The sequence below is a fragment of the Falco cherrug genome, chromosome 7, assembly GCF_023634085.1.
Source record: "Falco cherrug isolate bFalChe1 chromosome 7, bFalChe1.pri, whole genome shotgun sequence".
NCBI classification, from domain to species: domain Eukaryota; kingdom Metazoa; phylum Chordata; class Aves; order Falconiformes; family Falconidae; genus Falco; species Falco cherrug.
This window is the reverse complement of record NC_073703.1, coordinates 50,304,385-50,329,786: the sequence shown is the minus strand read 5'-3', so window position 1 is coordinate 50,329,786 and position 25,402 is coordinate 50,304,385. Positions and strand designations below refer to the sequence as shown.

General features: G+C 42.4%; 1 protein-coding gene across 4 annotated transcripts in view; it reads left to right on the top strand.

The window, feature by feature from the left end:
* The first annotated feature begins 6,613 nt into the window (after positions 1-6,613).
* The window catches only part of PAPLN (papilin, proteoglycan like sulfated glycoprotein), a 57,041-nt gene continuing 38,252 nt past the window's right edge, over positions 6,614-25,402 (top strand). The window contains exons 1-3 of one of the 4 annotated variants that reach the window (XM_055715085.1): positions 6,614-6,813; positions 8,056-8,167; positions 21,749-21,811. In XM_055715085.1, coding sequence (XP_055571060.1) covers positions 21,755-21,811 — 57 coding nt within the window. In that variant the 5' untranslated portion in view covers positions 6,614-6,813; positions 8,056-8,167; positions 21,749-21,754. Of the gene's footprint in view, positions 6,814-8,035; positions 8,168-11,181; positions 11,292-21,748; positions 21,812-25,402 lie in introns of those variants that run through there. The other 3 variants (XM_055715086.1, XM_027808086.2, XM_027808085.2) reach the window with 3 other exon arrangements.

Here is a 25,402-nt window from a genome sequence, read left to right as displayed (position 1 = left end):
AATGATTCCCATCTTGCTTTGTTAGAAACTCCTCTCATGCTACTCCTTGTTTTCATTTTACATTGTTATTTCAGTAGTGTCTCTTACTCAGTTTCTGTTGCCAAGATTCTGTCTGTATCCAAGGCAACTTAAATAATTTTGAGAGTAAGATGGTGAGAGGTGATGTATCAATTACTGATATGCAAGTAAATGACCTTGCGGCACTCCCTTTATGCATCATTGTAATTCTGCTTGATTTAAAATGTTTGGGTGCAGTGTGTACAGTTGTGGAGACGGGAGAGATTCCTAAATAATGAAAACCTGCTGTTTTGTAATGCTGCAATGTGTTCCAGCCTACTCCAGTGCCATGTGCATCACATGGGATCTGGGCTGAGAGCCAGTGCAAATGTTTCTTCAAGGACTTTAGGACATATTCTAATTATGTTTAGATTCTCCCACTCTCTTTTCATCTGAAGGATGTCACTCTTTCTGCTCATTTCAAAGTGTGGTGCAAAGCACTCCATCTGCCAGCATGAGAGGGGTCCACTGGTACACTTGTGTGAGAGGCAGTAGGATGGCTGGCTTTGTGAGGAACTCTGCAGCCTCCAGCTGTGAGAAGTCCCAGGCCTTTGAACACTGTCAGAGCTTGGCCAGTGTCCAGCAGTGTTTATATCCAGTGCTGGAGGAGATATAAAATTCCCTGGAGGAAAGAAGTTCATTTCTCTGAGCCTAGCAGGGGAAAAGAGGGAGTGAGTTGTGGGATGAAGTGTCTGAAATTCTCCGTAGCTGAAAAAAGCACAACGTTTTGTGGAGGAAAAATGTATTTTTGGGAGCTATGCATGTGAACACGTGTATTTTCTCTCAATCTGGTATTGAACGTGTGTGATGAGACTACAAGATCTTACCTAGGGGTCTTTTTTACAGTAACTGGAATTGCAAAACAGCATGCAAGATTAAAGGCCGTTACACAATACTGCACGCTGGGACGCAATTCTGCAAGGTGAATACAGTGAGGACAGATCCATGCCTCTGTGTGATACATGGCAAATCAGACTGTGCATTTCTGTGGGTGTGTAAAACTGGCTGAGGGCTGTAAGACACAGACGCAGCCTGGAGGTTATGTTCCTGATGTGGGGAGGAAGGAGAGAGACACTTTTCTGTCCGTCCTTCACAAGTTATCCGAAGGCAAGCCTGTATTCTTGTCTCTGCTGTGGTCTACACCCTCTGACCAGGCAATCAGTGCTAAATTGCCTGGGTTCTTTTCTGGGGAGCCACATGCAATAACACCTGCTTTTCAGCCAGACTAATTTCTCAAGGGTGATATTGTTATATCCGCTCCCTGGCTAATTAATGATTCTTATTGTCTAGGCAAGTGCATTGATTAACTGGACACATAAGAAAGACTGGGTCAAACTTCAGAAAGTCGGCCAGATTCTCTCAATCCTTTGTGCCTGCTGGGATCATCCTGCTGCCTGGTGTGACCTGAGTAATCAGTGTACTGTCAGACTGGCATGTCTCAGTCCTGATTCTCACAGGTTCAGCAGCAGCTTGAGACTCTGTTGTGGGTGGTTTGTGTGCCCAGCAAGAAGATTTTATGTAAGTTCTGGGGCTAACGTTACTGATGGAGCTGAAGCAAGGGGAGGGGGCCAGGGTTAAAATCTCTAACCTGTGTGTCCCTAAAAGGACACAAGCCACCTTCAGGTGGTACATGGCCCAATAACTGTGGTTGCCACTGATTGTGATAACCATTGTGAACTCTTTCAGCAGAAGATGGAATACAGGCTGTTTGTGGAGTTAGTTGCTGGATAGAGCTTCTCCTGAAAAAAATGAAGTTTATATTTTGTTCCATCCATCTTGGCCAAACATAAGATTAGGAGAGAGGAAGAGAAACTGAGGCTAATTCTCTTCTTTGCCTATACTTGGCTTATATTGCTGTAAGCTTGCTTACCTCAGTATATGTAAGATGAAAGGCTGTGCTCTTGGGACTGGGTGCATAAGACCAGAGTTGGGCGTCTGGCCTGAAGAGTTTTCTTTGTACTTTAATGGGCACTGCAGGGGGTTCCCAAGAGGATCTTCAGATGAAAGCTGTTTTTCTATGGGCAGGCTGCACGGAGTCTCATTATTGCTCCGGCTTTTGCTGCACAGCCCATATGTTACTGCAGGGTTGTCAGCCCTTCGGTAGATTTCTACAGAGCAATAAAAATAAGTAGATTAACGAAGCAAAGAAGATTAGAGACACTTTGGGGAAGGAAAGGGAAGGGAGGAGGATGAGCAGGAGGGAGTATAAAAAGAGACCACAAGACTGTGAGTGCCACGCTTCCCGGTGCATGTTACACAGGGTGGCTTTCTTTGTCCCTTTCGGGTTTGGGTTAGGCAGACTAAACAGAACCGATCCTGACGCCATGTCCAAAGAGAAACTGGAGTCACTGGTCAAGAACATGGAGATCATGCTCTCTGAGGTGGAGCAGCTGAAGATCCACTGCACCAAGCAGACGGAGGAGGTGAACCAAGTGGTACAGGAACTGCGCCGAGAGAACAGGGAGCTGACAGAGAAATACGAGCACATCTGTCAAGACCTGAAGGAGGCCAAGGAGGCCATTGCCCAGCTGCAGGACACCAAGTTTGCCTTTGAGGCAAAGGAGCGGCAAGCACAGAAGCTCAACCGGCAGCTGTGAAGCAGCAGGAAAGAGAAGCGAGAGATTTCTTAACCTGATCTAAGAGTAAACAGAAACCTTCAGCCACTCCAACTGAAAATCCCTGGACCAGTATTTTGAAGACCCTTTCCTTTCCTCCTCAGACTAAAACTGTGTGCTGGAAAAAAAGTATCTCTGTGGAGGCAAGATCTCAGGCGCAGCTGGAATTCTGCCCCAGAAGGCTCCTTTTTAATGAACTAAATACCTCATTATGCTGGGAGGAAAATCTCATTCCAGAATCCCTTATCAGACATCTAAGCCATAGACATACAGCAACAGCTGCCAGGATCTGGGCACCTTCTCATGCCCCTTGAGGGTTGCACAAGGACATAGCCCGGGAAAAGAACTGTCTCTGCCCAGAGCCACTGGAGAGACCTGTGCCACGAGAGTCTGCTGAGATGAACAGAAGGATCATCATCTTGACAGCCCCTGTTGCTCTGTGTTGTTCCTAATTTTTTTCTCTGTTGCACAGTGAGGCTGTGATGCTGTTCTTAGCAGGGCGTCAGCTTCCTTGCTGCCTGGCACTGGAAGACATCAGCAAGAGCTTAAGTCGTGCCTCATGCTTCCAAGTACTTGCTATCAAGGGCATGTTGGTCCAGAGGATCTTTTAATGCTATTATAGTCTGTGTTGTCCTCTTTCAATTCCAAAGTGACGTATAAGAACTGGAAAGGTTTCTATCTCAATTTTCTTTTCAGTAGCATTAAATCCTGATGACTCCATGTTTAGTATGTTAGAGTTAAAATTCTGCTGAATGTAACACTTTTTTAACCAAAGAGCTATGTTTTGGCACTGGATTTACTTTTCCTAAGCAGAAGTAACATGTATAAATAGACTGGGAATTAGGAGGGATAAATGTATGTGAGGCATGGAGGTGAGGATTGCTTGTCAGAGGTTTTGCTTTCAACTTTTCTCTCTTCTCCTGTCTCTCATAAGCAGCATTTGGGATCGTCAGTGCCAAGCCTAGCTAAGAGCAGGTGACTTTTAACTCCACGGTGAATAGTGGAAGATCTTTGGGGGAGGTGTGGAGAGAGTGCAGAGAGAAAAATTCTGAATGTTTAAATGGAGAATAGCTGGAATAGTTCCAGGAGGATCTTTCTTCATGTTGGTTGTGATGTAGCCAGCTTCCTTCTTCCCCTCCAAAGCTTTGCTGTATTGTTATCTCTGCCTGGCAAGCTCCCCCTTCCCGGTGAGGGCTGACATGTGAGAGAAGCAGAGACGCCATTTCCCTTCCTGAGAGAGTCAGGGTCTGTCTGGCATCAGGAGCCTGGGCACACTGTGTGGGGCAGAGGGGACCAACCACACTTGAGAGCAGGGAGTCAGGCTGGGGGGAAAAGGAAACCTGGCTGCTTTGGTTTCCCTGCAGAGAAAGGCAGAGGGAAGAACAGTTCAGCAAGACCTTCTTTTACGACTTCGTCCAGCATTGGTGAAAATAATTGTAGTTTTGTCATGGATTATAAACATACTGAGATCAGGCCCAGAATTAGCTAGCTATTGTTCCTTCTCTGACGTCTCCTCTGTCACATCATCTAGGCGTGATGCAAAAGCCTTTGGAAATTACAATCTTCCCACTGGTTTGACTGAGTGCTGGGCCAGACCTTCTGAGCAGAGGGCTGCTGTTCATGCGGCAAACAAAGCACTAGGACATCCATGTGGAACAGCTTTTTCTGTGAATCACTGGGAGCTGTGGCAACGTGTTTTGTTAAATTTGTGTGATCTAGACTTTTTTTACTATTTTGGGTGGAGCAGATTGGAATATCTGGATAACATTTGGGAGGTCAGAGACTGTCCTTTATGTTTTCAAATGTAATCTGGATACAAATGACCAGCCTTGACCCTTTGCTCCTTGCTCACCAGTGGCAGCTTGGGAAGCACAAGAAATCAACATTAATCACAGTATCTGTTTGTATAAGAACTAAAAATGTTTTGTCTTGAAATCAACTCTCTAGCTCAAATCTGCTTACTGCCTGTGATTTCTTCTACTTTTTATATATCATTGAAATGTAAAACCAACAATAAAAGGAAAACAAGCAGCTGAGGGACCATCTGTTGTGGATAAGGCATTGCCTCAGTGCATGTATATGTTATTTTGGGGTGTGTGTGGGGGGTGTATGCTTGCTAAATATAATTTTTCCTGTTTAAATCCAGTGCAGCAAGGAGTGGACTAAGGAAGACCCTCCAGATCTCTCTGTGTTCCCAGGTTAATCACTCTAAACAAGATTCTCTGTGTGGCTGCCAAGTTCACCCTACGCAATATGTAAATCCATGATACAGAAAAAGAAAATGGGATTGCAGTGTCCTTATGGTCAGTTTCTTAATAATTAGCAGGATTCAAGGTGTCAAATTTTAAGGAAAGCTGTGAGAATGATTTCATGTAAATATACTGAGACTGGGGTGGGATATTTGAAAAACTGGATGTATTATCCAATGCCAGAAAAAAATTAATACGACACCCCTTCCCTTCCAATAGAATCAGTTGTGTCCTGGTTTTGCTTACACGGGTTAAACTTGGGAGTAGTTGGGATGGTTTAAAATCAATATACATTCCATTATATGTAGGTCCTGTGGTTTTTATATGCAAATCCTTGTGTATCCAAGTAGAGTCTTAGCAATGGATTGGTGCATTCACTTGTACCCTGAGGTGCAGTGTATTGGTGCGCCTTTCACAACAAAGTTTGCATAGAATTAGTCACAGCACTTTGAAGTTGATTTTGCTTTTGGAACATCAACATTATCAGTGCATGCTGCTTTTCTTCTTTAAATGGCCTAAGGATAAAGAGCTGAAACTTGTGTGTAGCATCATCAGCTTGTTCGGAAAGTTGGCCTGAATAAAAGTCTTGCCTAATTTGGGTGAGAATTAAAATAAATATGAAGTGACAGGCTTACCATTTTCCTCATCTTGGCAAGGGATGAAGAGAGTTATCTGATTCTTTGAATTCAAAAAGCCAGTTTATCTGAAGGCTCTCTTGGAGAGCACAGCACAGGAATTGACTCAGTTGTCAAGAGAGGGGTAAGAGGGGAGGACCCAGTCAGACCTTGCATTGCGGGCTTCAGTGGCTGCACGCTGGCAAAGCGCAATGAAATTGTCTCTACTGGTAGCAGGATCGGTACGAAAGTTGTACAGGGTCAACTCCTCTGCAACAGTCATCAGCACTTGAAAGAGTTCATGGGGGACCAGGTCTCTGGAGCAGATACAGACCAGTGTTAAGAGTTACTGCAAGAAGATTGCAGGCTTTTATGCAGTCAAGTTGTACAGTAGAGCTCATTGGTGTATAATACCCTTTCCACCTTTCCTCTAAGGACTTTGCAATGTCTCCTGGACATGAAACTGAGATTTTTTTTTTCCTGAAGGATTAGCAAGGGTTCATTCTATATACTGAGATGCTGTGATTCAGAGGGCTAAACGACATAGCTGTCTTGCAATAGCGAATGAGTCTAGGAAGAATGGAGTTATTGGTGTGTTAATCAGGTTTGGTAAAATCTCCGTTCAGGTTGAATCAGATTTTACTTTTCTGCCTTTTCTAAAGAAAGTAATAATAAAAAAAATCAGTATGTCAAAAGATGCATTCTTTTCAGAGTGAGCTGAATCCTTCTGTTTTCAGACCCTTGTGCAGCCAATGGAAGGAGTGATAAGCTCTAGTGTCCCTGGTAGCAGTGGACTTGGTTTGACGTTCCAGAGACTCTTATTTCTTTACTTTGTCATTCAGTCATCAGCATGCTTACCTGGGATGTCAGATTACTCTTCAGTGTTATCTTGTGCTCAGAAGAATTTGAGCATATCCCCTGAATAAAATGCCCCAAGTAGCAGGCTAAAGCATGTGAATGGCTCTCCATTTCCCCTGATTAGGCTACAGCACTTATCTAAGAAACTAGATGTTAATTTGAAAACAAAACAAGGCAACCATCCCATTTTTAAGCATGTGACCCAACCATAACTATAACATCACAGATCCTTGCTCTTTGACTAAATGAGTTAAGGGAGTGTTCAAGAGCACCAGTTTGTAACGTGTCTGTATACCATGATTTCCTGAACACAGTAGTCTTCTGGGAAGTTCAGAACTCCTAAAGAAGCTGAATACAGATCCTTCACTTCCTTGGGTGAATGCTCAAGCTGCTGAGACCAGCTTCTCTTCTGGAGGTTTTGTGAGTCTTGTCTGAATTTCTTGGATGCTGTTTGAGGTGGGGGGAGAGGAAGTAGAAGAGTTAGGAGTAAATTTCCCCCCTGGAAAGAAGGAAGGGTGGGGAGAAAGTGGATTTAGTTTCGTTCTTATTTCTCACTAATTAATTCCCCCTGAGTGATCTCCCTGTCTTTATTGCGACTGATGAGCTTTTCCATCATATTTTCTTCCCCTGTCCTGTTGAGGACAAGGAGTGTGGTGGGCATCTGGCGACCAGTCAGGGGCAACCCACCACAATGCTTAAAGTGTTTGACAGCCATAAGTAGTTAGACTGGAGCTGGGTCCAGTAAAGCATGCAAATCTTTAGATAGACCTTGAAAGCAGCCCCTGACAGTAAGGAAACCGGGTGGTTTGTCTCCATGAAAGGTACTTCTGGAGTATAACAAAAGAGAAAGCAGAAGTCTTGCTACTGACCTCTGGCCATATAACTGTTGAAGTCCGTGTATCACAGCTCCTGTAGAAGTTGCTTCCTGCCAAAAGCACTTCACTGATGGGATTAGAAGGGGTATCTTGTTCAGCAGTATCCATTTACCATGCATTCTCATGCATAGTATGAGAAGTATGAGAAGAAATCTTGACTCTTTCTTCTTGATACATCACATCTGTGACACCCAGATGCTGGATGGAGCTAGTGGCAAGAGGTAAATGCCTGTGGTCCTGACTGTGTTCACTCCATAGTGTGTGTCTTATCCAGAAACAAGAATGGTCTTGAATCAGTATATTAACTTTCACTAAATGGTAGGTGTTGAAAACAATTTCAACACAGGAATCATGTCCTTTCTCCCAGAGGAAAGGTACACACACAAAACTTTCTGTGGAACTACAGCGCAAAGGTTTACTTCATATTTGCATTGCCTTTTTCCTGGTAAGGACTGGCCTCAAGTTCAAATCCCACACTAATAGGTTCTGATTTTGTCATGTCTCTGCTGGAACCAGGAAGAATGAGCAGATTTTTCTTTCCTTTTGTTAATAAAAGGAGTTTCATCAATGTTTCATGTTGCTTAGTTGTGGTAAAAGTCTGGTCAATTCTTGTTTTATTTCAGCGTCTCAGGAGGTTGTCTATTAAGTCTTTATGGGGTTAAAAATGAATCCAGATGTGTTTACACAGTACTGCTTTAATGAAGTAGGCACAGCTGTTTTTGGATGTATCCTGGCTTGATTCCAATATGAGCAGTCACATTTTCCCCATCTCTGTACTCCCTTGTAGTTTTAACTATCAACAAGTACACAAGAACCACAAGAACATTATTAAGCTCAGTATTTCCAAAAAAAAATTCACTGAGGATCCTGCTGCTGTGAGAAGAAATCTTTAAAATCAGGTATTTATAAATTCATACGGAGTGGTGGGGTTTTTGTCTACTAGGTTTTGAACTTTTGGGATTGGATTTCAAGCCTTTTTTTCCTGATGATACAGGCTAGAAGTTTTAAACTGATCTGAAAATGTGGTTTATTCATATAAGGTGAAGGGCTCAGGTTTTGGTTTGATCAAATATTGTGAGGCTTAGGGTATAATGTGGCAGCTGGCAGGATGGCAGTAGCCAGTGGCCAGCTGAAGTGTGGGTGGATAAAGAAAAAGCACGCTCTGATGTAACTCCTTTCTGATTGAAGTGGAAGGCCTGCAGCTTGGCTGAAGGCCGGGATTTATTTTCTTAAAGGAAAATTTCCATTTAAAAGGTAAGACAGTAATTTCTATATTCTTAATTAGGCATTAACAATGTCCAATTTTTGTCTCTCCTGACAAGGGGAACATAGGTAGCCATAAGTCAGCACCACTATTAGACATTCTTCTGGGGTGTGTTGACTCTTTCAACCTTTTGGGGTTTTCCTGCTTCTTGGTGGAGGTGTTGCCATTTTGTGTTGGTTTCCCTGTTAGGGTTTATCCTTGTTTGTTGTGGCAGAGTTAGCCTGGGCACAAAAGTACAGGATTGCTTTTGCATGTGGAAGAGATGTGACTTTTATTTGAGCTCTGTCCCCTGTGGGATGTGTAATGGTAGGATTTGAGTACTGTATAACTTCCGTGGCTAGTTGCCAGACAGGGATCGATCAGCAAAGATTGATGAAAAAGAGCTGTAGCCCTAGAATAAAACTACTTCTGTGTCACCTGGTGCATTTATGAGGCTGCTAGAAACTCTCCTTTCCATTTGGAGCTCTGTGTGTTTAGGCTTGTCAACAGTTGCCAAGGGTAGTTTCTTTTTATCCTCTAAAGCAGTAGTGTGGTTAAGCAGAGAGTAGTGATACCAGTTCTGGAGATTTCATTGCGCATCTTGATGTCTTCCTTGGAAGATCCAACACGTGGAGTTACCTGAAAGTAGAAGCTTCATCTTCTCTTTTGAAAGCAAGTTTCTATTTCTTATGGTTTCAAATGAACTACTGATGAAAAAGGATTCTAAAATTGGAAGGCAAATAAAAAGACAAACCCAAACTTAAGACTTTAAAGGTATTCTCATAATCTTGGAGATCTCAGTTGTAATAGGGTTGAAATGCTGGTAGCTGTTATAATTGTTGGACCAGAACCTATTTATATAGATCAGTGGTCTCTGTATTTCAGTATTTATTTGTTTTATACTAAGCAGAGGACAAAATCAAGGGGGGTGGTGATTGTCTGTTTTCAAGATAAAACAGTAACAGCAACACATAAGTTGTTACACAACAATTTCTCGTATCCACATGATTAAGAGCAGAAATTTTTCCTTGTAATGCATCCAGCTAGATTCCTTTTCCCTTAACAGTTTTCTGTTCCTGAATCGTTCCTTTGTGGGATTTTTCAGAGGGTTTCTGAGTTGCATGGCATTTTTTAGAGGAAAAAATAGAGAAACCTGAGCTGCCATTGTCTTTGGTTAAATTCAGATCTGTATCCAAAGCAGTGGTATTTTCAGACCTTAGGGATCTCATTAACTCTGCCTAGGGCCAGATCTAGCTGTGAATTGTATTTAAGTTCAAACTTTCTTTGGTCAAAAGCATATCCATGAACTGTGATCTGAGTTTTAGGTTTAAAGTAAATGTTAATTATTATTTTATTTATTTATTTATTTATTTATTTATATATTTACGGTTCAGAATGATGCGAGGGGTCCCTGTGAGTGAGGCCTGGCCCAGCCCCTCGGCCGCGGCACCCTGAGGAAAACCTTGTTAAGGGAGGGTGAAACACCGCTAAGACAACGAGATGTGAGGGAATGAAATGTGAGGAAGGGCCCTGGGAGCACAGAGGGCAGGGAAGGAGGGAGCTGCAGGCATGGGATTGCCCTGCAGCCCCCAGAGAGGAGGCCTGTTCATCCTGAGGGGCCGCAGCCCACAGCAGGGACTTGTGCTGGCGCAGAGGAGAAGCATGAGCGGGAAGGAGCGGCAGAGGAGCCGCCATGGGCTGAGCAGAACGCCCCCCCCACCCCATCCCCGGTGCCACCCAGAAGAGGCAGAGGAGGTGTGTGATGCAAGAAAATGTAGTGAAAACCGTAAAACTCTACAGGCAGGAGTTGCATAGATAACAGGAACCATCAACAGGCAGGCAGGAGCCTCACTGGCTGCAAGAAAAGGTCTGGAGCTCGGCCCACTCAGCACTTCACAAGGGACCGTTAGTACAGATGTAGGTGAGCTCCACAAGAATGTACATCAGTAGCCTTCTGACAAGGATGTACTAATTGCTAAAAGAAAAACTACTGCAGTGATAAGGCTCAAGGACACTAGGATAAAATAATTGTGGTAGTGGGAGATCACGACCTTCTACTCAAATGCCCCCCCCCCGGCCCCGAAAAGAGTGAATCCCCGGCTCGGGGAGCATGCCCAGTAAATTTAAAATGAACTGTACATTTAAATTGAAGTGAGAAAGCAACTAACCAATAATTAGTTAGTAGGTGTAGACTTTGGGCAGAACTAACCCACTTCACTGTATAAGTATGTATTGTGAGTACAACTAGGTGTGCAAGTTACGAGGAGCGATCCCCCTTGCACCCGGTGCTGCAGTAAACATACCTGCTTTGTAACTTAGGATCCTGAGTTATAGAGTTCAATTCTGCATGACAGGAACTTACTGAAAATGAATACAGAGGGGATCTGTAACTGTCTTCTAATGTGCTGCCCACAGCTAAAATAAAATAGTTACAAAGGGCCCCACCCCTGCAATAACTTAAGGCACAATTTAAAGTTAATGTGTATGCTTACACACAGGCTACAGGAGCTAGAAACAATTCCAAAGCATGCACACACGCATGCATGCCTACAACTGACTTTCCCAACCAAAAGCAAAAACTCCTGTGAAGAAACTTAGAGGCTGAAGGGGTTAAATGAAATACAACTCTCCTTTTCCTGTGCAGTAAGGATCAGTAACCAAATAGAAGCTGGAGAGCAGAGAGCTTAATAGCCACTGTTGGAAAGTGAGTTTGGGGGCTTGGCTGCAGAGTGGTGTAAGTGTAATCTTTTGCATTCACCTTTCACAGGTACACACAGAAGGTAAGAGTTGGTTTTGTGTTCTGGGTTGTCTCCTGATCCCTCTGCCTGGATATCTATTTTCTATTAGTCTTTACAGTGCTGTTTGTGCTTTTTTAACTGTTTTTTATTTCCCACCTTTTTTTCTTTCAGTTAAAAGAGTACAGGGGAGAGGAGAGACCAGAGTCCTTATGACTGCATAATTTTATTTCCTAGGTGGGAGGGAAGAAGCCACTCTATGTATTTGGTGAACATTAATCCCTTTCACCTGCAGTGAATTACACTGAGACTTAATATAGTAAAACTGCTGTTTCTGATGTTGTGTTTGGGGGGAGCAGGGGAGCAGAAGGTACCAGTTTCATAGGACGCTGGACGAGCCCACTTGGGTCAGACATACCTGCTCTGCCAGAAAGAATGCGGAAACAAGACAAATGTTAGCAGAGAGATTGACTGGAGAAACATTATTTTTGCTGGTAGGAATAAGAGCCTGTCCAGGTGCTAAGACTCTTGTAGTCACTAACTGTCACCCCTGGAGTGCTCAGCTGCTTCTGTTCATGTGCTAGCAGGTGCTAAGGGGAGGGACTGTCTCCTGATCAGTCTCCCATTGCTTTCAGGTGTGTGAGCATCCATCTGGGAGGCCCGGCCAAACGATGCTGTTAGTGTCAACAGATGTGTTTGTGAAAGGGTTGGTTTGCAGGACTGGACCTCTCATCCCTGAGGAAGTCCAATGCGTGAGACAGGCCAGGAAGGCAGTGTCAGGGACCTGTCCTGGCATGGAGATGGTAGTGGGCTAGTAGCAATGTTTCCGAGCAGATTTTTCTGATGCCCTGGCGTTCCTTGTTGTGGTCACGTGGAGATAGAAGAGCACTTGATTTAAAACCTGAGTTTCAAAGCTTTGATGAAGGTAACATTTTTTAATAGAGTTCCTAGGACTAGGAATAACTGCTGTTAGCACAGGAGCTGAGGGAGGTGGTGTGTTTCTTTAGCTCTCTCTGTAGAGACTCTAAAGAGGGTTTGTAAATACCTTTGCTTATTACTTTTGAAAATGTCTTCGCATCACTTTCAGTTAGTTTTATCCCTTCTGCAGTGTACTGATGAGGGCCCTTCAACAGCTTCTCTGTAAAAGTTGGCTTGCAACTTGCATGTTTTCCTCCTGGCTTCTTAGAGATATACCACCCCCTGCAATGCCAGAGCATTTCCCAGTCTGTAGATAGAGCAGCCATGAAAACCCATTCTTTCTGAGGTGCAGCATGTTGATGAGCCAATGTGCTAAGCAGCTGTGTGTGTTGGAAAACCTCATTCTGGAATTTTAGGACAAATGCTCTGCTGTTAGAGGGAGCAAAGGGAGATGTTTGTGATGTACAACAAAGTTAGATAGGACCATGTACCTTTGGCATGGCACTGGCTTAAACTAATATTTGTTCATGTTGGTAAATGGGATGATTAATGAAATGCAAAAAATATAAAACAAAGCAAACTTGCTGTCTCTGGAAGTTTTGCTTTCAGCATATTTTTCTGTCCGGTGTGAGACAGTTAAGACTTCTTTTTCAAGCATATTTTCAGGTTCTCGCACACTGTGGAACATCCTGACACCTCAGAGGTTTTTGTTTTTAAAATATTGTGCTTTGTGAGTGTTAATGCTTGATGGCTTCACAGAAGTGCTGGAGTTGGGATAGTTTCTTTGTAGCATTTGCATATTCCAAATCTGTTCACTAGTAAACAGTCCACTCTGGGTGTAGCATTTGAGAAGAGCTGTGTGATGAATGATTTGAGGTGTTTTTCAAGCAAGGATGTAGGTTTTTGTTTTCTAGTCTCTCTATGTATATATATTAAAAATACTAAGTATAAAACTAAATTGTCTTATTTTTAAGGGAAAGTAGCAATGATTATGCTATAGAGAAGTTAGAGAATGGATGATCTCAAATGTTGCTGATGTTGTGTAGTAACTTCTGGTACAGATCGTGTATCTTTGTTTTGGGGATGAGCTCTTTCTCAGATCCAGCTATTTACCAGCTTGGTAAAAGAGAACGCTGGTAGAGCTCATCTAATCTAGTTGCTTCAGGGATTATTTGCCTCACAAATTAGGCACCAAGATTCAGTTGGGGTCTCTGTGAATGGCAATGCCCTAATTTGTGAAAGGGTTTAGGAAACAGGAAAGGAGTTATGTTATTGCTACTGGTTTTCTTGGTAGTACTTGAATTTGAGTTAAAAGAGCAATATATTGTTCTAAAGTAACACAGATGTTCTGTTAAAATAAAGAAGCTCGGGGACAGAGCCTCTCATCTTGATTGAGGGCCTCGTCTTCTGAAGTGCGGTGTAAATATGGTGGAATTCTGTTCTGTGCCTCAGAACAGGTACGGCTTGGGCTGCCAGAAGGCTTTCTCTTTGTTCAGAGGGAACCTTTAAATGTTAATAAAATGCTAACCGTTTTATTAGTTGATGTATGTACCTTGTGACTTACCAATACACAGCAAACAGATAGCTTTTTTATAAGAGGATGAGGGCTGCTGTTTTGTATAAGAGCAGCACCTAGAATACATAGGATGCAATTACAGTAGTTCTCACAATTCATGTTATAGGCTCACCATTAGCTAAGTGAAGGGGCGTATGTTCTAGTCGTATATTGATGCTCAGTAAACTCTGGAGAAAATAAGTTGCTTTGCTGTTAGGTCTGTGGGAAGGATTATACAAAACTGATGATAAACCGCTCAGTGTACCTAGCATAGCTACTAAGCCTAGACAGTGATGGATGATTGCTCTGATCCAGTACAGTGATTTGCAGCTATGTCCATGATACGATGGACTTGTCAGAAGAACTTACTTCACTGGAAATGATACTCTGCTGGATACAGTTTCGCTGTCTCATTTTTTAACACTCTTGGATCTGAAATGTGATTTGTTATAGTCCCATCTTGTCTTGGACAATGAATAATAATGAGGTTTAGATGTTTGAGAAGGGACTTTCATATAAAAGGATTTGAGTGGGTATTTACTCATATTGAACAAACCACTTGTTTATGCTTTCTCATGTGGTAACAAGCTCCCCTTCTTGACATGCAGACATGATGTGCAGAAAACAAGTACCATCCACAAATTGCTTATTTCTCTGCCTAGCCCTTAAAGCAGTAATTGGAAGCTCAGGTTTGGGCATCTGTGGGAGAAACCAGCTTCAGAGCAAAGAACTAATTTATTTTTAGATCACACTCTTGTCATTTTGCTGTGATCACACAGATGAGCATGTGCTTCCTTTGAGATCTCTCCAGGCACTGCATTGTGATCACACCCTCCTAAGATCATTTTTTGAGAAGTTAATTTGTAGCGACAGATGAAAGGTGCTAGGGCTGTATCTTTAGAGACTGCAGCCCTAGTTCCACTTAGCACACATTCTGCCTCTTAAATTTGATAGTCAAAAGTTACGGGGTTGGGTTGTTACTTCACACACACACATGCACACAGACATACACACACTTTTAATTTCTTTTAGTTCTCCTCACGTTGGTCGTCTTTCCCTTGTAACGTAAGTAAGCCCACTGACTTCTCTCAGGGAATTCCTGCTTCATACCACTGAAGGTATGTCTGCGTGCCTTCATGATACCTACCTGCAAACCTACATGACAGTCAGTAAGGGTGATTCCTTAGGGAAGAGGTGTAACCATACAAGTGTGGCATGCTTGGCATGTTTACAGACATATATATATATAGTTAAAACTGAGTTACTGTTTGTTTGTTTTAAAGCTATCTTAAGTTCCAGAAACAATGTAGAGACAGCAGCAATCAAAACCCACATGAGGCTCAGGGTAAATACTCATGTTTTCCTGTCTGTGTTATTAGTGCACAAGCAAATTTAATTAAAGGTAACACGGGTGTTTCCTATATATACCACAAGCATGCTGTTGAACGTGGTGCTAACGTCCTGTCAGTGAAGAGAGACGTAGATCTTGCAGAGGCAGAAAATAATTTCCTTTTGAGATAATGCTCATTTTTTATTTTTATTTTTTTAACCCCTTGCACAGAGCAGAAGATTGCCATATTTATATTTAGGATGGAATGAAGTTAAATAAAATTGGAAGTAATTTTCCAGCATGGAAATGATTTATTGTCCTAAAGATTCTCCAAAATTTTAATTGGAAGGGATTAGTCTCAGCTGGCTAACATGTTTGTAAACAGCAGCAGTGTTCAGTGTTGGGTAATATTTCAGCTCGGGCTAAATAACTCATGTAAGTGAAGCTTGAGCTGTGACAGGATAGTAGTAGATGTAAAGGGTTGTTAGCCATTCCTCTTCAATTATGTTAGTGTTTGGGATGTTATATCCTTGTCATGTATTTTCTATAGGCAGTGTGCGGCTTCTTGTTGCAATGTTAATTATCTAAATAAGTTTGTGTGCACTTGTCGTTATCCCCACGTGCTCCCAGATTTAATTAACAGCTAAGCACAGCGAGACTACCAAAATAGAAGGCAGAATCCTGTCTTTACTCCTTATAATAACTCTCCAGCTGCAAACCTAATAGTGGAAGGCTGGTTGCAGAAAAGTGAATCTCAGTTGGTATTACTAGGTCGACAGAAAATTGTCCTCGTGGAATACTGTATTAGCTCCTGTAAAGGCCTGGCATAGTGACCCCATTTACTTGGAACGTCCTGCTTCACTGACCTAAACCTTCGATACTTCACTGTGAATTTTGGAGAGTGGGAAAGAAGGTCTGCCTCTTCCCCACCCCTCAGTAGGAGACGGCACAAAGCCTTGCTAGAACTTCTGTATGTTTCACAGTCTGCTCTTGCACCTGATGATGTTTCAGCTGCACTTTTGTGTGATTTTTGGTATTTAGATTAAAACTATATGACAGAGGCTGCTGTAGCTTCCCTGGGTGTTGCTGAACTTGGCATTGCTGTAGAAATCCTCTGTAAAAACACTGTCAGTCTGAGTCAGCCACAGTAAGTGATGGCCTGGTGCAGGTTCATGTGCCTGTTAGGAATCAGGCTGAAGGCTGAGATGAAAGCCTGTTGATGGAGCATTCTAGAAGATCCTTGTATGTTACCGCTACTCAGTTCTCCAGCCGGCTAGTGCTCTGCTGCTGTGCTCTTTAGTAAGCTTTTGTAACTTGTTTTCATTTGATAAGGTGAATTTTAAAGTTACTCTAACTGAAAGTTTGTTTCAGCATCTTCAACTCCTAGCATGTATTTAGAGTGAATTAATAAATCTGCATACCAATGGTAAAGATATCTCTGTAAAACTTACTTGGACAACTTGTGTCTTGTTTTTCTTTCTTCTCTCTCCTTTCCCACTGAGTCTTTTCAACCATTCTTGTATTTAAACACATGCTTATAAATATTTATCCCTTCCTTTGTATATAAACAGCTCTTTATGAATGTGGCTTATCATGTGGTCAAGGGAAAGGAGATTCAGCATCCTTCCAGTTCAACAGGCACATGCACATTAATTGGCTTACCTGCCCTAGCCCAAGGGACATCAGGCCCAGGATTTTCTTTGGAAAAATGTCAAACAAAAGATGGTTTACTATAGTTGGGGAAGAAAACATGCATATTAAGAAGTATCTTGAATATGGTATCCTTTGCCTAAAGGTGTAGTTGCTAAAAGCTAAAAGACTTTGCTCTGAGTCAGTGGTTAAAAAAGTTTATGCCGGTGGATAACTGGGCAACATATCATCATCCTTTCTGACCTCCCACCTCCTTCAACCAAACGTCTAAAAAAAATAACAATTGAGTGAGACATTAAAGGGAGGTGGAGCTGGGAGTGGAGGAAAGGAAATTCTGAAAAGGTACAAGTAGCAGGATCACAGTGGCAACTTCTGCTTTAGTGCTGGATGTGCTAAACTTTACAATAAGCAATTTCTCTCTATATTGCAGCAGGCAAATATTCATTGCCAGGGTGGCCAACCTGTGGTTCACAAGCTGTGAAAAGGCAGCTTCTGTGTCAGAGCTACCTCAGATGGGAATAGATCCACACTGGGTAATTCAAATCCCCAGCTGGGAGACAAAATGAACTGTAAGGGCCTGCTGAAGCTAATATTGCTGGCTGGCTTTGCCACTTACCTGCATGTCCAACTAAATCTTATCTGGGAATAGAGAAGTGGGAAGCCTGAAGGGGTCTTTTTATCTTCTAACCTATGAACCAGTCCCTGACCCACGTATGTGGTACATGTCTTTGGCCAAAGGATGATCTAGAAATGTGGTTCACAGGAAAAAGAAGACTAGTCTGTCTTAAGCGCTAAACAGAGAAGAACCACATAGCACTGGCTGTCCAATTATTTTCAAAAAGAATAGAGAAAACCCCAGACGAATAAATCTGTGAGCAGTAGAACGCATGAAACCTGTTTTATTCTGATGTTGTGATCTGGTTCTGTAGTGTCTAAACAGCTTAAACTCTTGTTTAAGCAAGGCTTAGTTATTTGTAACATCTCTTTCAAGTTTGGATTCCCTCCTGTTGGAAAGAAAAAACTAATCATCTTTTCCCTCAAACAAAAGTTAACTTTATTGCTTTTGAAACCCAGATATTAGCCAGCCGATTTAAAGTTACTTTTACATATATATATATATACACACACACACAGGGGGTGTAGGTCTTGTTTACCTAGGAACATGGATATTGAGAGGTTATTTGGAAAAGAGGCCAAGTTTAAGTAAGCAATCTTGAACCTTGTTTGTGCATTGGAAGGCAGAATTTGCACACACAAAGTAAATATAGGAGTCACGAAAACTATCCTTGATTCTAAAGCATACTTCTGGTTTTAATGAAGATTTGACTGATCTTGCTAAGCCTGCCAGGCCTGGGATAAGAGTTTGTAACTAAATAAAATATTTTTACAGCAGTTCACTGTTGGCTTCACTATAGAGAAATCTCCAAGACTGCCCATCTGTCTTCTAGACCTTCTATTTGTTAAGGCAAGAGCTTCTTGTGGCAATTCAAATTCTTGTGGGTTCTCTGTTAAGCCCTGAAATAAGGATGCTTATCCCAGTTTCCAGTTGTGCTGGAGTTCTTGTGTTCTGTCCAGAGTTATGAAATTCCATCCATCTCCTTTGTGGCCCTCTGACCCTCCTGTCGACAGTGCCAGGAAGAAGCAGGTGCTGTGGAGACAGCTCAGAAAGGGCACCAGGACATCCTTTCAGAAGTTTCTGAAATTTCCACAAACTACGATTTGATCCATACTGGTTTGGAATAGAAATAAGGGTCCTGAGCTTGTAAAGTCAGATTCAAGTTTGGACTCCTCCAGTGTTCAGAGGAGCTTGAGTCAGTGTCTCTTAGAGAACACAGCTTCATAGTCCAGGTCTGGACTGACTCCTTTTGAACAAGCTTACAGATGGCTGGAACCAGCCACCACCTCAGCCCTTCTGGTCATCTAACCTGAGCAGCTAATGCCAGATGTGGTTGGCTAGACAATCTGAATCTCTTCTGGTGTATGGAATGGAGGTTTCAGCTGGGCATACCTCTAGTTCTGGTCATTCCTTGCTTATTATGAACTGATTCTTACAGTCCCTCTCACTGAGATAACTTCATATTTTAGCACTATGGCAGGAATTCCTCCATGTGAGCTTTCCAGCAGCTGTTCTGTATCGTGAGCATAAAGTCACCATTTCCCCTCAGGCCTTGCTGCTCTTTCTGGGTGGGGGTGGTGATGCTGCTGTAGCACAGAGTGGGAAAAGGGAGCTGGGGAGGGTTGAAGAGGATTGAAGAACGGCAGGAGGCACAGGGTGCAGCAGCTGCTGTTGTTACAAGCGAAAGAACTGTTGAACAGTGTCCTTGTCATTCCTTTCCCCACATACTCAGCCCTCAGTGAGAAGAATGGCAAACAAGCAGAACAAACGTACACTGCTGTATCCCAGGTTCCACCAGGAGTGAAAGAGCTGTTAAATCTGGAAACAGAACATGACTTTTTTTCGAAAGTTTCAGACAGGTTCCCCAGTCTCATTTGTATTGTTTGTGGTTGAAAGAAAGGCAGAAGGGATCAACGCTCAATACTACATCCGAGGAAGCTTTTAAAATAACAAGTTTGTTGAAGCTCAGAGAATCAGTCGCAAGATTCGTTTTGCAGTGGCAGAAATAAAAGAATACAGAAGACCCTGTTCTTCCTTCTGGCCATCTTTCCTGGAGGCTGTTGATTAGTTCAATAGGGCTGGGTGGTCTAAACTTCTAAATGCTAAATCTGGGACATGTGACAGCAATTCCCATGCAAGTGCAGTGGCACAAAAAATGCAGGCAAGGACCAAAGCTGTAACCTCTTGCTGTTTTGATGCAGGAGATTGTCCCAAACATCGGTACTGTCTCTAGTTGTCTCCTTAGAGAATCTTTATATCTGATTTGGCTGAAAACCTCCGAGATACTAACTACTTGGGGAGTGGAAGCACTGCTAGCCCTGGTGAGCTGCTTCTCTAGCCTCTTCTCCAGGAGTCTCATGTGGTCTGGGCCCAGGTCCCTGTCTGCCTTTTGGCTCAGATGCCAGGAGGAGTTGAGCAGGCATTCCATTAGCAGCAGAGCAAGGGATGTAATTTCCACAGCCATCTCCGTGAACCTGAGAGGTGCCTAGAGTGGAAGATGTGAGAGAGGGATGCTGGGGAAGAGAGAGTCTTTTTCTCTGGGCAGTAGGAAGAGAAGCTGATCAATTGCAAAGGTTCACCTCTGACAGCAACACCACTCAAGGAAGATGATGTTCTCACAGTGCCCCTTGCTAGTGGTGCAAAGATGTTATAAGCTGCTTCAGGAAAGCTTTGCTGTTTGCATTTATGGACCTTGTAGCAAAAGGGTCTCTCCTGGCTGTCCTTCCCCTCTGAAAGAATTTGGCAGTTGGATAGGGCTGTGACACAGATCTAGCCTATGTTTTGGCTTTTGGCCTCTACAGCATAGAGAGTATACTTGATGTCTTGTGGAGAGCATCTCCAGGTTGTTTCTTCCTTGACTTGATTGAGAATAATAGTAGCAGCGTGTGGGGGTGATAGAGCGTCCATAGTCTTCCCACAGTTTCTTAAGAACTAATGCAAAATCAATTAAAGTCTCTTCATATAAAAATCTCCTATAACTTCATTTTCTTATGAATCATGTGATTGGCACTCATTATCTATAGAGAGAAGCTTATCAGTGCTTATTTCCCAGTTACATTTTCCCTGTTCATTGCTGTTTTGCACACAGAATTTGGTATACCTGGATTTTTGGTATTTAGTAGTTTTTACATCTGAAAGGAAAAACATTAAAGAACAAGCTTTTTATTCCCAGCACTATGAATGTTGGGAGTGTCAAAATCCGTGGTATATATGGACTTAAAGAGCTGCAATAAGCTGTGGTTCAGTGAAGCCTAGCACTATGCGAAAATGGTTGCCCATCATAACATAACCTGAAATATGCAAATGCTAGATCAGGCAGGTTTCATTTTGGGTATACTTTGTTTCTGATTTGATGTTCTCAGGCAACAATGATCTTATATCAATATTACCGTTGTTAATGGTGATATACATTCTATATTTTGTTTGTGTTTTATAGGCCAGGCTACAAGATCTCTATATATGAAGTTTTAATATTAAAACAGGTGTTGTTACAATGATTGATGAAATAAACATTTCTTCCTTGATGCTTTTATGCACTGCGAAAGGAAGATTTCTCCATCTTTTTCATTTCCTTTTCCTTTCCCAAGTTAGTAAGAAGCTTAGACTAGATAAAACTATGCTAGGAATCCATCTCTTTCTTGGCTCAATAGTCACGGGAAAATGGCCATGAGAAACAGGCAGTCTGTAGTGGCTGAAGTGGCCATGGTCACAGCTGTAAATATGGGTGAGCAGTGGTTGGTGTGGGCTTGGTTGCTGCAACTCAAAAGAGAAAGGATAAAGTAGCAACAGGCAATGCACCAGTGAACTATTGTGGTCCCAAGTATGCATAATGCCCTGATTTTTAGGAACTGTTGTGTCCTGCTGTATGCTGCCATACCAGTCTGTGTGGCCTGATCTTTCTAGCTCTGCAAAAGGGATATAACTACTGGTGGTTGAATCCAGCTATAGCTATCTGTGATGAACCGTAGCATTTTAAACAAGCAAGATCACACAGACAGACATAAGGCTTCACCAAGCCACACAGATTGAATATAGAGTACAGAATCATCAACTGTGAAATTTGTACCTTGGGTTGGTTGAAAACACTGCAATCTCAAAGTATTTTATCATGTGTATGTGTAAAAGGGTGGGAGGGCAGACATGCAAGAGCATGCATCTTTCACTGTGCCTGGGGATGGTGTTCTTGTAATACCAGAGGAAAGTTCAGGGAAATATTTGCACTCCGTAATTACATCCTGGCTCTCTATGCAGGGTAATTTCAGTCTTTGCAGTTGCCTTCATCTAACCAGGGAGTGTAGTGATAAAGCTGTTTTTCTTCTCTTACCTTTCTTTTAGTTCCACCTCCATTTTTACTGTGTGGTATCTCAGCTTTTCTGCCATACAAGTGGCAAAGCAGCGAGCAGTTCTGATCAATAATCTTTCTGTTCCTGCAGGCAGAAATGAAGAACTTGTTCCTTCTGCTCCTGTTAGCGATGATGTCACCTTCTGCATTTTCAGTAAGTAAAAGCTATTCTGAACCCTTACAAGAAATGAAAATACTTTTGTGAAGGACTGTCAACATCTGTAACTCAAGTATTTTGTAGAAAATATTCCTGAAAGAGCTAAAGGATTCAAGTCATCAGGCCTACTGTGGTATGTATTATGAAAAGTCTAACATGGCAATTAAATAAAATTCTGGTAGTGCCTTTAGCTCTAGGGGAGTCATCTGCAAAGCAATAATTGCTGTCTTCTACTTCAAAGCTGTTGTCACTTGCAGTAAAATGAATGAATCTTTGGTTAGCTGGGTTTTCTCTTCTCTTTGGTCTTTGTGGTCTAAGCCGTATGGTTTAGCTTTACGGGGGGAGGTAATCTTTATGTTAAACCAATTTGATATAGTCAGAAAAAGAATGCAGCTATTAGGAACTGGGATTCCTCTTCCTTTCTGAGAGAAGTAGGATTTTTCTGAAGTAAATGCAGCTTGAGAACAGTTTCTCTGAGTTTAACTTCAATTATATTAATGAGTTGGGCATCTGAGGTAAAAGGTGAACTGCTGAGTAGAGTGGAAGCAAAGGAAGATGTGATATGTTTGTTAGGTGTAAAGGAACAGAGAAGGGGGGAAAAAAAGAGGTAATTATCACCTGGAGTAAGTGTTTTATGGGAGTAGTGAGGAATTATAAGTATGCCATTAAAATTAATGAGTCCATAACTTCTAATCTCTGGTATGATTATGATTTTCTGTTCCCAGATTCAGCATTTGCAAATGGTTTCTAGGCCTTCTTTGAAGATCAGGGATGAGAGGCCAGAAATCAAGCAGAGTTTGTTAGTCATCAATAGATTTCCTGTCTTACAGATGGAAATATGCTTAAATGAGATCTTGCTGTCTCGCATCTAATAGAAGATGGTGCTGTATGTTAAAAGAACCAGAATTGGAATATACTATATTCAATACATCTGTTCACCTGCCTGTCTCCAACCTGGTGATTATTTTGGAAGGGAAATGACAGAAACACTTTGCAACTGTGAAGGCTGACATATCTCTGTAGCATTAGACTGTCCCCTGCATGCAGTCAGTAGCTCCTCCTAAAGCTGTGCTGAATGGAGAAGGTTTTCCTTGGCTACCACTTAATTTCAGTTTCCCTGAAAAGCTGGATCCATCCAAGCCATGAGGAAGTAGGAAGATCCAGCAGCACTGAGGCACTGTGCTGTGGTAATTACCTCATTTTTTTTCTGGGAGGGAAGAGAGAAATGATGTTGCTTTCATATGGGCCATTCCTTACCAGGTGCTAATGCAAGTAGGCTGAACCATAGCAAGAGACAGTTGGCCTGAGAAAGCTGGAGCTGGCAGGACTGGTTGTAGTGATGGCAACTGACTGTGCTAGATCAGGCTATGCATCAAAAGAGTAGTGGAGCTGCTTCAAGTCCCACAGGTGGAACAGCTCTGGAAAAGCAGTGCCTGCATGCCTCTGTGTCACTGCTGCAGAAAAAGAGTGGTAGCCCTGCTGCTATAAATGCAAATTTTGTACTAACGTGGTGGGAGAAAGAAAGGGAAGGAGAAGGTGAGGTTGAAAACTGAGACAGGGAATACTGCGTGGTGGGAAAGTAAGTTGGAGAATTGCTTGCTGTTCTACACCATTCTCCACTCCTCTAGGGCTTCACCTGAGAAGGCTTACTGAAAAATAATTTTAATCCATGTCATATGGCATTGAAAAGGTTCTTTGCTGTCCTGTTCTTTTGTAATTCCCAGTGGCAGAGGTGTAAGAGCTTGTCAGGTGGCACGGTGCATTTCCCGACACTGAAGGAGACACATCTCCTTTAATGTACAGTAGCATATCTCCAAGAAATTGAGGCTCTGTCACTTTAACTGTGCTAAATACTAGATCCAGAGCAGCCTTGCAGCTGAGACAACAGTAATTGTTTCAGTTTTGGTTTCAAATGAGCTGCCAGTGTAGCAGCACGAGGGTAGAAAGGTGGGTCACCTCCAGCTATACAGTGAATAGTGTACACCCCGAGAAGGAAGAGGGCAGAGAAATAAAACCAGGGGAGAGGCACAGACTAGTATGTGTGGGGTTTATTGTAACAAACCGCTTACCTCTCAGATCCATCATGTCCACCAATGCACAATGATTGCTTCTTGGACACCTTTTGTCTGAGAAGCAGGAAAGCATGAACTTGCAAACACGCAGACTGGTAGTGCTAATGGGAGTGCAGCTATAACGTGTGAACTGCAAGCTTACGCAAGGATGGAGCAGATGGGTCTACAGAGATTCAAGTCTGCTTCTGATTAAAGGGTGTAGATTCATGCCTGCTGTTTTTCATTTCTTCTCCTACTTTTGGAGTGGAGTGGTTGAACTTGTTTTTACTTCATTGATTGTTAGGCTAGGGAAAGCAGCAAGCAGAACAAGGGCAGAAATATTGACAGGGCTGACACTTTAAGAGCAGCTGAGGCTGTTGCCTAGGTCTTCTCTCTGCTCACAGTCTGAGGGTGGTTGGTTTGTCTGCCAGACATGGCAGGCAGCATTATGCAGCAAGAGAGGGACTGCTGCTTGCCAAAGCCACTGGCTGCTGAGGACTTCCTGCCTGGTGTCCCATCCTCGGTGGGACCCACTAGACTCTTCTTCCCTTCTTTCTTGCTACAATATGGAGAGGTTCCTACCATACAGCACCTGTGGTGCCTGTCCCTTTTCACCAGGCTTTGAAGGATCTGGAGAAAGAGGCCACCCATTACTTGTAGCTCCTTTATTGTTTTGCACTATGGTAGTACTGGAAACTACAGCTGGATGGTCAGGAGGAGTTGTATTTAGAAGCTATACAAACAGAAAACAAAGATGTCTTTCCATCTTGTATATGGATGTCTCTCCATCTTATACCCTAGCTGTTAATGAAGAACTGAAACAGATGAGTCTAGTGCAATTTCAAGTCATCCTGTTGCTGCTTCTAAGGAAGGTTGTGAACAATAATTGAAAATGCCAGGTTCAAGTGGTTTTGTTTGTTGTGATTCTTCCAGTGCTTTCAGAGAAGGGTGAGGTGATGTAAAACTGTCTGAGCCCTGTCCGTTAGTGCTACTGCTGACAAAATAGTGCTTCTGGTGGTTTAGAGAAAATAAATTCTGAAAGTTTTCCATGAGAATAACTCTTCTATATTTGTGCATGTATTTGGAATGATTGTGTGTGTGTGTATTGATTGCTTGGGAGTTGCTTTACATTTAGTAAACATGACATTCGTCAGATTTCTCTCTGCCTCATTTTTTTCACAAGTGTGATTTCATGTTGGCAAATTTGTGCATCTGGAGTTCCTTCTTTCCAAATTGGAAATATCTTACCTGCCCATACCATGGGACTATTTCAAGCAAAAGCTGCTTGTCAGGGGAAGAGTTTTATTTAATCTTTTATGATCTGTAGGTATTAGTTGATAGTTAGATTGTGTCCAGTACTTATATTTGCTCCTAAATTGTACTGCAGGTGTTTTTAAAGTGAAAGCTGGTCTGAGGCTTGACTAAAAATCGTAATCGTATTCAAATACATTTCATCTGGACAGTATTGCTTTCTATGGGTCTGCATTTCTAGGTTAAAATGCTCATTTTAATTTCTCTAAAGAACTGAACATCATTA